Below are 14854 nucleotides of genomic sequence, written 5' to 3' on the forward strand. Positions count from 1 at the left end.
GCCCCCGCCAAGCCCCAGACACAGATGGAACAGGTGACTCCACCAGCCTCCAGGCTCCAGGGGAGACAGAGTGGGGCTTTGGGAATGAGCAGGTGGAAAAGAGGGTCCAGGCCCCCATGAGGAGATATCTGGGCTCCCCAGGGAGTGAGTCGCAGCGCACGGGCCCAAGGCGGATGGCGGGAACTGTGCCACCCTCTGCTTGTGTCTCTGTCCCTAAGCTGTAGGGAGGCCACTTTTCAGCCACACTTGGGCCTCGTGCAGGCCTCAGGGCTAAGGAAAGGCCACATGTCCTCCTGTGTCACAGCCAACATTAAAGCACGGGGTTTGGGATGTTGCTGCTGTGGCACAGTGGCTTAATCATCAGGCTTGTCTCTGTGGAGGCACCAGTTCAATCCCTGGCCCAGAGCAGTGGGTTAAGGATCCAGCGTTGCTGCAGCTGTGGTGTAGGTCACAGCTCTGGCTTGGATTTGGATTCGATCCCTGGCCCACATGCTGTGGGTGTGGCCGAAAAAGAAAAAAAGAGAGCAAGAAAGAGAGAGCAGGGTTTGGAGTTCCCCTGTGGCACAGTGGGTTAAGGATCTAGCATTGTCACTGCAGTGGCCTAGGTTGCTGCTTTGATGCGAGTTCAGTCCCTGGCCCGGGAATTTCCACATGCTGCAGGTACCACCAAAAAAAAAGAGCAGGGTTCTGAGGTCATTTCAGAAACCCACTGATCAGCAGGAGCGCCCAGGGAGAGGGCCTCCAAGGCCTCAAGGCCCAGGACCGCCTACCCCTCCTTTCCAACCCCAGAGGGGCTGGATGTGGGCACTGGGCCTTGCAGCCACAGAGAACTTGAGTCCAGAGAGAGACAGCCTCACCAGAGACAGTCACAGGGCCGACCTGGGTGCCTGGGGCCTCCTGAGTTGGGGTTTAGGGGATGTTACAAGATCCACCGTGGCCCTTGGGGGCCAGTGGCAGGCCGCTGTGCTGCAGTGAGCGGAAGGTTCTAGCGGGGCAGCGCCTCGCGAGACAAGAGGGACCTGGGCCAGTGGCAGGGAGCGTGCTGAGGAGAAGCTGCTTCCTGCACTGGGTCTAGGTGGGGAAGGGGGTGGCTCGTGGACTCATGTTCTCATCCGGGCCCTTGTCAGGGTGACTTCCTTGGCACTCCTGGCAGAGGGGTGCTCGGCCCCTGTGAAGGCCCACCATGGGTCAGTGCTGGGGCGCCCTGCACAGAGGGCAGGTCAGTCCAGAGACTCAAACAAGTTGAAAAATCACCCCTGGCTGTGTGTTTTTGTAATTCAACTTGCTGGAAATTTTGCTTTGAAACATTCTTGTTTGTTCAAAAGCCTTTTGGAGATCGGATGATTGGGCGTTCGCATTGTTGAAGGAAGGTTGCGGCCAGCCTGTTTACCTTCCTGTCCCCTCCCTGAGAACAAAGGTCCATTAAATTTTTTGGCCCTGTGTGGGTCCCAGCAGGCTCTGTCCTAGGGACTTGCCGTGGTGATTAGGCCACACTGGGGTGCGAGGCCGCGCGGGGACCTCGGCCCCTCCCCACGGCCAGGGTCCTTCCTCCCCCCTCCACCCAAACCCAGCCGGTCTGCGTCTCTCAGCAGATGCCTTCAGTAACTGCTCTAAATGTCAGCGCTTTGAGCACCTCATTAAATATTTACCCTTTCAGCAAAGAGCAAAAGCTGGTTTTAAGGAGTATTCTGCGTGCCTTCTCTTAGGCTGTTCCCATGTATGAAGTGTCAGTGCCGCTGGGCGGGTGACCCTATACCTTGAAGACTTCTTTGGGGTTGTGGGGGGAGGACAGTCCCGCAATGGAAACGCCTCCCGCCTCCTGGGAAGTGCGGTCCCCCCTGGGGGCGGGGCTTAACCGGGGGCGGGGCTTAACCCAGCGCGGGAGGGAGTGAATGAGAAACCACAAGAAACCACGGGTCCGCACCCCCAGCTGGCACAGCGCCCAGCCCTGGGCCCCTCCACCGAGCAGGGTCCGTTGGGGGCCGTGGGACTGCCCGGGGGCACCAGATGACAGAGCAGAGGTGACTTCGTGAGAGCCATGTTGGAACAAGGGAAGCTTCAAAGCCAGCTCACCCCTCCGGTGTGTTTCCTTCAAGGAAACCGTTCTGTCCATTAGCGTCTGAACACGGCCCGCGGGGCCGCCAGGGCGCCTCGGACTCACCACCCTGCGTGACGGGGCTCCAGGGCCTCTTTGCTGTCCCTCCCTGGAGGCCCATGGCCTCTCTCCTTCCTCCCAGCCTCCAAAGCGCTGACCCATCTGCCATTCGGCAGTTTTGTTGGGTTAGTTGCTGTGTGTGTTTGTCACAGGTCGCCGCTGTGTGGTGGAGTCGCAGACCAGGTCCGGTCACACAAGCCAGAGGCTCCTCCGTCTGAGCCGAGGGGCGTCTGTGTGCCTGAGAGGAGCGGCCACTGTGGCCCTTAGGTTCTGGGTTAAACTCATTTGCCCCTGTAATCTTGGATCCTTCTCTTGGTCTGTTCAGTTTCAGGGAAATTGGTACATGGTGTTATTCCATTAAATTCAGTGTTGGGGAGTTCCCGTTGTGGCGCAGAGGAAATGAATCCAACTAGTATCCATGAGGATGCGGGTCCCATCCCCAGCCTCACTCAGTGGGTCAGGGATCCGTTGTTGCCGTGAGCTGTGGTGTAGGTTGCAGATGCGGCTCCGGTCCCACGTTGCTGTGGCTGTGGCGTACGCCAGCAGCTGTAGCTCCAACTCGACCCCTAGCCTGGGAACCTCCATATGCCGCATGCGGCCCTAAAAAGCAAAAATAAATTAATTAATTAATTCAGTGTTGGAAATGCCCGGGGGGGGTCATCCAGGGTCACCCTTGGGCCCCGCCCTCCTGCCCCTGGCTTGGGGCACTGCTCCACCCAGGCTCCCACCGGCCCCTGCTCTCTTCCCAGGGTCATTTCTCCTCATGGTTGGGCCCACCTTGCACAGTTCCCCCACCCTTGTGCTCCACGCAGCATCAGCGGGGCTTCCAGTGACTGTCTCCCCTGGCTGGACCCTGCGCCCTTCAAGGGCAGGACGTGTCCTTATCTCTCTACCCAGTGTCCGCAGCACCGGCGCCGAGGATGCCCTCCTAAGCATCCACTGAGCGAGCCGACAGTGAGGAATGAACTGAGCCTGGGAGGGGGGGCGTGGGGCAGCGGGCACCTCCGCCAGCCTGAGCCCAGGAGCCATGGTCCCCACCGCGTCAGCTCTTCTTCGGCACAGGCAAGGAACGTGCTTTCTGCCAGCTCCGACGCCACGTGGCCAGTGACAGGCGCGTGGCAGCCGTGTTCCACTTGGGCTGCAGCTTTAAGAGACAGTGTGCGTGTTGCTGTTTCCTTCCCTGTGCGGCGGCCATGGAAGCTCCAGCTGGAAGGTGGCCCTGTGGGCCTGGATCCCAGTGCCTATGCTGAGCAGACCCCCTGCTGACTGTGCTGTCCGGGCCTTTCTGACCGACACCAGGCCTCCATGCCAACCCCTGCTCTGGGTGGCTCAGCTTCCCCCGCTCTCCTCAGGCACCAGCCTCTTCCTGGTAATTCGAGCCAGAAGCCTGGGTCTTCCTCAGTCCCTCTCCTTCCCAGCCCCCTGCTGCCAGTGAGTCAGTAAGCCTCCTCAGACACACCGGCTGCTGACCCCACCGCCACCGCTCAGGCACGGCCACGGCCCTGCACGCCTGGGCCACGGCTGCACCTCCTAACTGCTTGGTGTTGTCAGAAGTTGATGGTCTGCTTCCCCAGGAGGCAGTAAGCTCTGGAAAAGCAGGACCAGACCCGTTGTGTAGCCTGAGGACACGTGGGCTCTTTGATTACCACCCTTCCGTGCAGCCTGGGGCTGCCTCAGAGGAGACACGGGTGCCCGGATACAGAGATCAGGAGATAGTCAGTGTGGAGCCACAAGCGACAAGCCCCAGGGCAGCAGAGCTGCAGGAGGCAGGTGGGAAGACTGCCTGCTGGGGACCTGTCACCTACTCTAGGAGTTGCCCAGAGTTGCTTATACCCCCAGGAGCATAGATCATTAGTGAGGATTAAGTAAGGAATGAAGATGCACTGTCAAGAGATTAAATCAGACCTGAGTTTCTCTCTTGTATATAATTTTGGGGAGCTATGTTCCCTGGCACCAAGGACCCAGACCCCTTTCCTCTTGTTTCTCATGGCCTCCATTCTCTACTTTTACCTCATGCCCAATATTGTTGCTCCAGCTCCAGCCATCACACCTACATCCCTGCTAGCAGGAAGAAGGAAAGAGAAGGGCATGCCCCAGCTCTGTAAGGCATTTCTGCTTTATCACATCGACCAGAACTCTGTCACCTGACACAGCTTGTTGTAAGGGTTAGAATTTGGGAGTCCTAAAGAGATGGGGAGAGAGGAATGACACTGGGGCTCAGAGCACCTGAGGACTGCTTGTGGTCAGTGGGGGATCCTTGTCCCAAAGCCATCCTGCCTCAGCTGTGCTCTCTTCTATAAACATTTTTCAAGTTGTAAGTGGAGGTGCTTCTGCTGAGATTTCCCCCCCCCCTCCCAGCCGACCTCTGGCCACACCTCTCTGGCCACTGGGACCTCGTTGCACAATGGAGCAGCTCCGCCTCTGGGCCTTTGCACCCAGGATCTCACACTAGCTCCTTGTTTCCTCCAAGACCCACTTTGCAAGCTGGTAGCACCACTATGCTGGGATTTAAACCCAAGTCCCGTCACGACTGGGCTGCCACTCTGTCGTTCGCAAAAGGCTACAAAACTTTGAAACGTCACCTGGAGGCCGAGAGGGGAAGCATCCACACCTGTGGCCGTTCCTCCCCGCACAGTGGGCACGGGACAGTGCTGCAGGGGACACAGTGTCTTGTGGGTGGTGTCTCTGCTGGAGGATGAACACATCGCTTCCATTTTGTTCTCGGAAGGGGACCTGGTATCTCCTGCTTCTTCAAGGGCAGGTGACTGTAGACAGGTCGTGTGTAGCTGGGCTGGCTCCCTGTAGGACCTGTGGGATTTGGCTTCACTTGGAGGTCTCTGAGCCCCTCCAGCACCTCATTACAACTGCGTGACACGTGTGCGGCCAAAGCCCCGCTGTCAGCCCCGGAGCCCCCTTTATGTGTGATAACGCTGCGTGAGTCACCTGTGTTGGTGGCAATAGGCTAGTGTCTGTGATGGGACGACCCAAACTTAAGCAACAGAATCCCAGCTGACAGCAGCCTCTGTGCCTGAGACACTGGCCATGAGCTTGGCTCTGCTCAGAGTCAGCAAACAGCCTTGGGACAGCTTCACCCACCGCTGGCTTACGGGTCTGCCCCCCACCCCACCTCATTCTCTCTGCGGTAGGCTTCCTCCTTCCCTCCTTAGGAGTAGGGAGAGGGGCAGCCCCAGTCATGAATAGCTGCTCAAGAACCCTCAAGAAGCCAGGCCTTCTCTCCCCTGAATACTCCAGAATCCCAGCAAGGCTCTGATTGGCCAGGCCCAGGTCATGTGCCCACCACATGGTTGGGGGAGTGAAGGGGAGAGTCCTTCCCCAGAGGAAGGGAGGGGGGCTTTTATACAAAGAGGAGAAGGGATGCTGAGCCCACAAAACGCAGAGGTATCTGCCCATCTGCCATTTTCTGAATATTTACCTGTCAGGTTTGTGTCGAGCCTGGAGAACACAGGGCCCAGAGAGGGTGAGGGCCCTCTCCAAAGGCACACAGCTTGGAAGTGGCAGTGCCAGTATTTGAACTCGTGATGGTCCTAAGACCTAGTACCGCATCTTCTCTCACATGGGGTCTCACAAGTGGTTCACGACAGGGCTGGCGCCGAAACCCACTGCGGGGTTCTTCTCCCTTAACCACAGCTGCTGCCGGCGGGAAGCAGGAGGGGAGGGGCCCACTTTCTCCAAAGCCATTGGGTTCCCAGGCACTGGCTGTGCCGTTGCTGCAGGAGAATGACAGCCAGCGTCTGCTCTGTGTGCAGGAAACTACAACCTCACGAGCGTGCTGCCCACGGCTCCTGACATGGCCCAGTTTAAGCAGGGGGTGAGATCCGTTGCTGGAAAGCTCTCCGTGTTTGCTAACGGTGTCATGACTTCAATTCAGGTTAGTGAAACTGGGATGACATTAACTGAGCATGATGGTGGGTTTGTAGCTTCGAAAATGAGATTTGGACTACTCTTCGATTGCTAGAAAATTAGATTTTGTATTATTGATTTATATGTTTGCTGCAGTGTAACCCAGGACATCATGGAAACCAGAAATTATAATTTCATATTTGTTTAAATTTTCTAATTTACGACCTAGAGGAATTGTTACTGGAATTGTCATGATCATTATCTACTTTTTTCCTATCTTGAAATAGAAATATTGGGAAGGAAATAAAAATTACCCACAATGTCACCTCACAGGGAAAACTTCCATTAATATTTTGGTTGATGTAATTTTATTTATTTACTTATTTACTTATTTTTGTCCATGCCTGTGGCATGCAGAAGCTCCCAGGCCAGGGATCAGAACCTATGCCACAGCAGTGACAATGCCAAATCCTTAACTGCTAGGCTACCGGGGAACTCGATGATTTTATTTTAACTCCAGATTTCTGTGGATATCCGTTTAAAATTTTAAAGGGATTATGTTGAATAGGTGGTTTCATAGCCCCTTTTTCTTCATGCTGTTGTGTTATGAGCACTTGTGTCTAATTAAAAATTCTTCAGGAGTTCCTGTCGTGGTGCAGTGGTTAACGAATCCGACTAGGAACCATGAGGTTGCGGGTTCGGTCCCTGCCCTTGCTCAGTGGGTTAAGGATCCGGCATTGCCGTGAGCTGTGGTGTAGGTCGCAGACGTGGCTTGGATCCTGCGTTGCTGTGGCTCTGGTGTAGGCCGGTGGCTACAGCTCCAGTTCGACCCCTAGCCTGGGAACCTCCATATGCCGCGGGAGCGGCCCAAGAAATAGCAAAAAAAAAAAAAAGAAATCCTTCAGAAACCACATTCTGTTGAGTGAAAAATGCATGTGATTCATTTAACTATTCCTCAAGTTGGTATTTAGATTGTGTTTCATTCTTTTAAAAGAGGCAAGGATGGAACATCTTGGAACACTTTCAGGCCAGCTCATAGGAAGGCTATTTCATGAATGTTCTTGCTCTGGTCAGGTTATTTTAGGACCCTCCTGTTGACATAAAACGTGGCCAGACCAACACACATGCTGGTGCCTCTGAAGGGGGCTCCCGGCAGGGAGGCGTGGGGCTGGGATGCCCCCACCACGGGGGTTCAGCCTTGAGGATCCTGTCAGTGGTGACCCAACTTCTGTTAGGGTTCTCAGAGCTCTGTCCTGTCCCTTAGGCCAGCCGAGCCCCCACCAGTCCTTCCAAGGAGGTGGCATTCCTACCTCATGGACGATGGTCCCCGTTTTATAATTGGCCCCCTTTTATAGAGGAAGAAACGGGCACGGAGGTTAAGTTGCTCCTGCAGGATCCCCCCCGCCGACCCCGAATTTCAGGGTTCAGACTCCACATGTGTCCCTCTGTCCTCCCCGTCGGGCCTGCCTCCCAGAGGGCGGGCTCACCGGCTGGGGGGCCCTGTGTCGCTCCGTCCGCCCTGCGCGCCGCAGCGGGCGCCGCGGAGGCTCCTGGCCGCATCCCCTGCCCGGCGCCCCGCGGCTTTGGTGACGCAGAGAGCGAGGACCTGACGCTGCTGTGGTTCCCTCTAGGATCGCTACGGTTCTTAAGCCCGACGGCCCGGAGCGCGGCGCCCGCAAGATGGGAGAAATTCCTCCCAGTGAACCAGTGCCCACATCCCAGACCGCCGAGAGGACCAGCCAGTTTTGCAGATCGTTTTGCTGCGTTTTCCCGTGGTATACCTACATTGCTGATTTTTAATATTTCTTTTGAGAAATTCTTATTTTTTGACGTAGTAGAAGCTTCTTGGTACTTTGTTCTGTGTACTTCCTCCTGCCCACACCCTCCTTCTGGCCTGTCTGTGCCCATCCCGCTTTCTTTCCTTGAACTCTTTGGTCCCAACAGCCAGGGGTCTGGAGACAGGGGCTCCTCCACTTCTCCAAGGACCAAGAGCCTTCGTGGGGTGGGGGGGTGTCTCTGCTGTGAGCCTCCCGGGCCAGCAGCTACCAGAGTCAGCTGATGCCAGAAGGGCCTGAAATTCACAACACCTCTTTGGTTAAAAAGGGAGCCGAGAATAAAAGGCAAAGACCAAAAAAGGCTGGTGTCTAATTTGATAGGTTGTTTCCTTTATATTTCCACATGTTAAGGTGATTTCCGAATAATGTTTAAAGATGTCTGTCCCTTTGTTTATTTTATATGATCTATACATTTAAAAATAATTCTCAATGAGTGCTTTTAACAGCCCAAGCTTCTGCTTTGCCAAGCAAATTAATCTTTGGACAAGGTGTTGCTGTTTGAATTTATGAGAACCGTAAGAGGACTCCCTCAGTGCATTTATAAATCAATGTGGTGTACAGAAGTAAAAATGAATACGGTAAGAGACACCCACAGAGAATATTTCAGTACATGGGACAACAGGAGTTGTAATTGGGTAGTTTTCTTAATATTTTTATCTTAATCTTGGTTTTCAAAAAAAACTACAGAATGTGTACAAATGAATAAAGAAAAATAATTTGGCTGTGTTTTAGACAGCATTAGAATATATTGTTCAGCACAGTAAAATATATTTGAAATTCGATGAGCCAGAAATGTGGTTTCAACTGAATATTTTGTGAATTTTTCTTAAAAGCTCAAATTTGTAGACTTCTAAATATAATAAACAATTGCAGCAGATCGTATGGCCTACTTTTTAAAAAAAAAAAAAAAAAAAAGCTTTCATAAAGACCCATAAATCAGGGCTTGTGGTCTAACGCTGAAGTGTTTTTGAGTGGGTTCTGTTGCAGGTGGATTTAGTGTGTTGGGGGCGTGGCCTGCACTGGCCTGAACCTCGGTTCTCTCCTGGGTGAAAGCGAGACTGTGCAGAGTGGCGTCTTTTAAGCCCATGGTGCTGCCCTAACAAGGGCCACAGACGAGGCAGCTTCAACGGCAGACTGTACCTTCTCCAGGTTCTGGAGGCGAGAAGTACAGGATCAGGGTGGCATGGGGCGTGGACTCTCCCGGGCTCGTGGGCCGCTGCCTTCTCCTCTGCGTCCTCCCCTGACCTCTCCCCAGAGGGAACCAGAGGCCCCTCTCTGTCTCTTCCTCTTTCCTGGGGCACCAGTCACCAGTCCTGTGGGCTCTGCGCCGCACCCGTGTGACCTCATTGAACCTTAACCACCTCCTTAAAGACCCCGTCTCCAAATGCAGTCGTGTCGAACGTTAGGGGGACACAGTTCTGTCCGTAACGGGGTCCATGAGAAACTCCCACCCGGGGTTAGCCCTGCTCCACGCTGGGACTTGGACTCAGCCCACCTCTGGGAAGCCCTCGGAGCAGGCAATGGTCCCATTTCACAGAGGGCAGGTGAGGCTCTGCAGAAGTCCCCCCACCCCCCGACTCTGAATGTGGCCATGCTTTTCCCCATCACGGAACCTCCTCGCGTGGACCTTGTGACCACAGGGCCAGGGCGGGCAGGAGCCCCCTCTGGTGGGCTCAGCCCACCCCATCCCCCACGCCCATGAGTGTGTGGGGGGGTGGGAGGGGGAGAGATTGGCTTTAGTTTGTGTTCCTGGCCCGTCTGTCCTTGGGCCTTGGTGTTTTGTTTTCCAATCGGTTTGCACGAATGCTTCAAATAGTAAAGTTGGTAGTTAATAATTGTTCCAAGAAATCACACGTGCGATCTATTGATGAAAAAAGAAAACAGGGATAGGGGAACCCGAGGACCCGGAGGAAACTGGCCAAGGCCGGGCTGAAGGGTTAAGCCGCGGTGCTTGGAAAAAGGTCTTTATTGTGCTTTTGTTCTTGAGAGCCAAGCCAGTGAGGGCCAGATCCCGCCGAGGAATTGGCAGAGCGGGGGCAGGGTGGGGGGTGTTCTATTAGAACGAGTTCTCTTTGAAAATGCAGCGGCCTTTGACCACCTTGGAGAGCCCGTTGGCCATGTGGTCGACGGGCGAGGATGGGAAGTGCTGCCTGGAGGGGGCTCCCCCAGTGGGCTTGAACCTGACAGCAAGACGACTGGGCTCCCAGGGGGACGGAGGCCCACCCGAGGGCCTGGGTGCCAGGACCCCGCACTTCTGGTCCCCACCCGGCTCTCTTGCCTTTGCCCGCTGTCCCCTCCCTCGTCCTGTTGATTCCTCATGTCTTCCCAGCACGATTAAAATATAAGCGCCCCAGTTCACAGGCTCTCCTGGTGCTGAGAACTGTGCCTGGAACACTTTGCATGAAGGAAGCTGGTCCTCCCCCACCCCACCCCCCGCGCCCCTGGGAGGTGATGTGTGGGGATGACAGGAGAGGGTGCAGAAACAGGAGCTGGCGAGGCCTCAGGCAGGATGTGGGGCTCGAACCCTGGTCGCACAGTGCCAACCCCACTAACCCTCCCACTCGTTGCTGTAGGCACATCTTCCAGCCGTCTCTCTCACCACCACTCATTTTGGTTTGTTCAAGGCCCTTTCACTCCCCCCGCCCCCAGCAGGCCCAGTGCCATAGAGAGCAGGTGTCTAAGGTGGGCAGGCAGGTGACAACCTCCTAGGACACATGGTAGGTGGTGGCAGTGGGGTGGGAGGAGGCGGAAGCATCTGGGTTCGGGTCTGCCCCTGGGACTCAGGGTGACCGTGACCTGCCCCAGGTCAGACCCTGACCGCAGCCCACCCCCTGCCGTGCTCCTGTGCTCAGATGGCCCTCCCCACCGAAAACTGCTCTGCTCTCCGTGGTTACGCGGCTCAGATACCGCTGTTTGCACTGCGGCGGTCGATCGGTTTACAAAGGCACCTGTGCTTTCTCCCGTCCCCTCTGTGCCGGGGCCCTTTTCCTCTGTTTGTACTTCTTATCGTTCTGCTTGCCCAGGTCATTTGTCTCACCAAAAACAAGGGCGCAGGAGCAGGAATACCTGCGTGGCACTGGAAGGTGGATGGACAGATGGACGGAGACACCAGGGATCTCTCTGGCCAGACAGCCCCCCTCCACCCCGGCCCGCCATGCAGGTCCCCCTCCAGGGCCTGAGGTGCTAGGTCACAGCCACCCCTCCCCAGCTGTATCCCAGCTTTGCCCTGAGGCTTTGATGCTCACTCCCTACCTATACCCAGGCCACCGTTTCCTGCCCTGTCCCCACCCCGTGGTTTGCACCAGGCATGACCTTGTTCGCCTGAGCCACCAGTTCCTCCCTCATACCCCATGACCCTCTCCAGGAGTCACTGGGTGAGGGTGACAAGCTCTTCCTGCATCTGCTCAGGAAACCTCCCAGCCAGACAATGCAGTGTCTTAAGTCACAGTGTCTAAGTGACTCTGGCTGACCAGAGATCAACGAATGGCAACAATGCGGGTTGATGATTCAGCCCCGCCCCAGGGCCACCAAGACAGCCCCACCCAGGCCGAGGACCCTGGTGCCTCAGGAGGGTCTGGGGGCAGAATCATGCTCAGTGGGGGAGGGGAGAGATATCTAGAGAGGAGACTCAGAGTCCCCGTTAGAACTGAGCCCCAAATGTCCTCGTGGGACAGAGCTCAGAGATACACTATTGACAGGGGCTTCAAGGGGCCCAAAGTCCCATCCCTGGGGCTGACAGCCCTGGAAGGGACACTCCTTGGGAGTTACTGGGATGCACGGGGTTCCCTTTTCTGCCTCAAGCCGCAGGGCTGGGAACCCAGGCACCGCCTCCCGAGTCCTGCCAGGCCCTGGCAGACTTGGGGGCTGGCCGACCATCCCACTGTTTATGTAGCTCTGGGCATCCCCTAGACACCTCACCCTGAGTCCCGCCTTTCAGGAGCCAAGGGAGAGCCAGCGCCTCCAGGACATGGGGCCGAGACTCCCAGGCTGACCCCAACTCCGTTTGACTCTGGACAGAAAGAAATGCCCCAGATCTGCCAGGTTCCCTGGAGATTGGGCTGCCAGGAGCGGCCCTTCCCCCCCAGGTCTCAGGGAGCAGCGCTCAGCAGAGCCCTCGATCCTGCAGGCAGAGGCCACAGGGGCCGGAGGGAGCACTGCACAGCCCCCAGTGGAGCTGTCACCCCCAAGGCGGGTTGGCCTCTTGGTGGGTGTCACTCTTGAGTCAAAGGGAAACCGCACAACCCGAATCGGGACTTGAACCCACAGTCTTTTCATTAAAATCGCACACCTGGTCTCAGGACTTACTGAAGTTGAGGTCCTTTATGTCTTAGCCTAATTCAAAGTGATGATAGGTAAGAAGTAGATTTACTGAGGAAAATGAACAGAATGTGGCCCACCTCCCAGGGCTAGAGAGCAGCCTTGAAATGGGGGCTGGTGAGTGTTTATGGGCTGAGTAATTTCACAGGCTAATGAGTGGGTGGATTATTCCAACGATGCAGGGAAGGGGTGGGGATTGCCAGGAATTGGGCCGCCCCCACTTTTTTCCGTTTTTATGGGGGCCTCCCAACTGTCCTTTCATAGGCCCTGTGGGCGTGTCATTGAGATGCTAACGTGTTACAATGAGTGTGTAAGGAGTCTCAAGGTCCACTGGAAGTCAGATCTTCCACCACCTTGGACCTAGTGGGTTCTAACCAGTTTTTGTCATTGCAACAGCCGTGTCATTATTTTTTACAGTCGTGCCCTGCTCCTTCCCTTCTGTTTCAGAGAGACACACAGCCAAGCCAAACAATGGAAAAAGGAAGAATTTATTACTTGCAGCACGTAAGGAGAACGTTGGGGATCTTTCTCAAAGCAGTATCTCCCCAACAGCAAAAGTGGGAAGGTTTTAAGCTAAGTGTTCATGCATATTTATGAAGGGGTTTGGCCGGTGTATGCATATTCACTGCAGGGCTTGAGCCGAGGCAGAGTTCCCCAGAGCCCGAGCTTTAATGGGGTCATAAAAGGTCATCAGCATTCCTTAGGTTTCAGTTGATTTGGTGGTTGGGGCTTAATTCGGCAAAACAGCTCCAGAAAATGCTTTAGGCTAATTTTTGCTACTGAAATGGAACTGGAATCTTTACAACTAATTTATTGTCTTTGCTGCTGTTACTTTTGCCTGATAACCGTCATTCGTTCCTGCCTTCTTTTGTTCCCTTAAAATCATTACGACTAGAGTTCCCGTTGTGGCTCAGCGGGTAACGGATCTGACTCGTATCCCTGAGGATGCGGATTTGATCCCTGGCGTGGGTAAGGATCTGGTGTTGCTGTGAGCTGTGGTGTAGGTCACAGAGGCAGCTGGGATCCCACGTTGCTGTGGCTGTGGTGTAGGCCAGCAGCTGTAGCTCCGATTCGAACCCTAGCCTGGGAACTTCCATATGCCTCGAGTGTGGCCCTAAAAGACAAAAAAAAAAAAAAAAAAAGTTATTATTGAGACCTGTTCATGGCAAGCATTATGGCCAGGCTTAGATTACAAATTGGCTTAGGCCTAACATGGCTTCTGTTATGTCAAGAAAGCCATGCCTGGTTCTGTTTCTCTGGGGACCCTCTACCCTACTGCTTACAGAGCTTCCCAAATTCCTCCAGGGTTGGGTGTTGGATGAATAGAAACCCAGATACCTGTTCGCAGAACCAGAGGGGGTCCCTGCGGCGACTCTGGGGTTTGTGCAGCTGGATTGCTGCGTGTGGACACAGACGTCAAAGGAGCAGACCCTGTGCGGGAGGAAGAGGGAGCTTGGGATGGGCCTGGTGGGTGCGGGGGCTGGGGGCGTTGGAGAGAGAAAGAGGTGAGGAAATTGGAGATGTGCTTGAATATTCATCAAAGCTTTTGTTTTGTTAATGGGGTTGGGGAGGAAGATTGTGACAAATGCCGAGGGTGGCCTCCAGGTGGGGTGACAGAGCAGAGGCTTCCCTGGAAGGGTTGGGCAGCGAAACAAGGAGAGGACAGGGGTGCGGGGGGCGGGGAGTGTCTCAGAAAGAACTGGAAGCAGGAACTCTAGTGCCAGCAGCGCTTTCTCCCCATGTGTGCCTCTCCCTGGCACCACCCTCTTTCACTGTGACTCCTTCTCCACCAGGACGGCCAAAGGCTCTGAACACTGCATCTGCCATCTCCCTCTGCTGGAGCCCTACTGGATCCAGGCTAGAGTAAACTCCCAGGGAAGGGCTCTGATTGGCTTTGGTCTGGTCAGGACCCACCCCAGCCCTCCTCCCGACCAATCAAGAGCATCCTGAAGATGGTCCCCCAAGAACTAGTGCTCAAGTGAGAACCAGACATTTGGGTGGGGGAGTTCATGACGCAGCTAGTAAATGGTGGTGTCGCGACTAGAACCCAGGTCTTCGGGTTCCAAATCCTGGGCCCACCCATTGCAACACAGCTTCATCTTTACAGCTTCTCTCTTTTGGTTGCATGTCTTCATGACAAGCCTTGAAGGCAGAGACCATGCTGGATCTTTTCTCCCGTTGCCAAGAGCACAGGGTTTCTCAAGGTTCAGTCTGGGCAGATCCCTGGCTGCGTCTTCAGGGGTCCTTGGAGTTTGGGCTGACAGAGAAAACAGCAACAAACCCATGTGTCACATAAATTTCGCAAAAGTGTGGGGTAAGGTTGATAATGACGACTCACAAGTCTCTCTTCTTAAAGGTTGCCCATGTCCTCAAAGGTCGCACATGAGCCACAAGGACAGTCCCGGCCAGTTCACCACAGCTGACACATTTTCATACCATTTGCCTGGGAGAGTTTACACGTGTTGGATTTGCCTTTTCTTTGTTACTGTGGGATTGCATTATAGCCCCCAAACTCTGAGCTGAAATACGTGACTCAAAGCAAGCCCTTCAGGCATAGATGTGGGGGTACCATGAGACATGTAAATTCCAAGAATTCAGAATCACTTGGGAAACAGATATACGGCAGCAGGAGTGCGATGCAAATGCAGAGGGCGGACCTGCGTGTTCTGGGCCAGCAAATCTTGAG

The 14854-nt window shown here is 54.9% G+C and overlaps 1 protein-coding gene across 4 annotated transcripts in view; it reads left to right on the plus strand.

Moving 5' to 3' along the window:
- Positions 1-8728, plus strand: part of ARFGAP3 (ADP ribosylation factor GTPase activating protein 3) — a 57227-nt gene extending 48499 nt beyond the window's left edge. For all 4 annotated transcript variants that reach the window (XM_084955097.1, XM_003481526.5, XM_021091419.2 and 1 more), the window contains 2 exons: positions 5923-6044; positions 7648-8728. In XM_084955097.1, coding sequence (XP_084811223.1) covers positions 5923-6044; positions 7648-7665 — 140 coding nt within the window. In that variant the 3' untranslated portion in view covers positions 7666-8728. The remainder of the gene's footprint in view (positions 1-5922; positions 6045-7647) is intronic.
- Positions 8729-14854: the final 6126 nt, after the last annotated feature.

Source organism: Sus scrofa, chromosome 5 (assembly GCF_054392235.1).
Source record: "Sus scrofa isolate SSC_HxYL_T2T_F1_AM1 chromosome 5, Sscrofa_HxYL_maternal_Yorkshire_Landrace_v2.0, whole genome shotgun sequence".
In the NCBI taxonomy this organism is placed as follows: Eukaryota; Metazoa; Chordata; class Mammalia; order Artiodactyla; family Suidae; genus Sus; species Sus scrofa.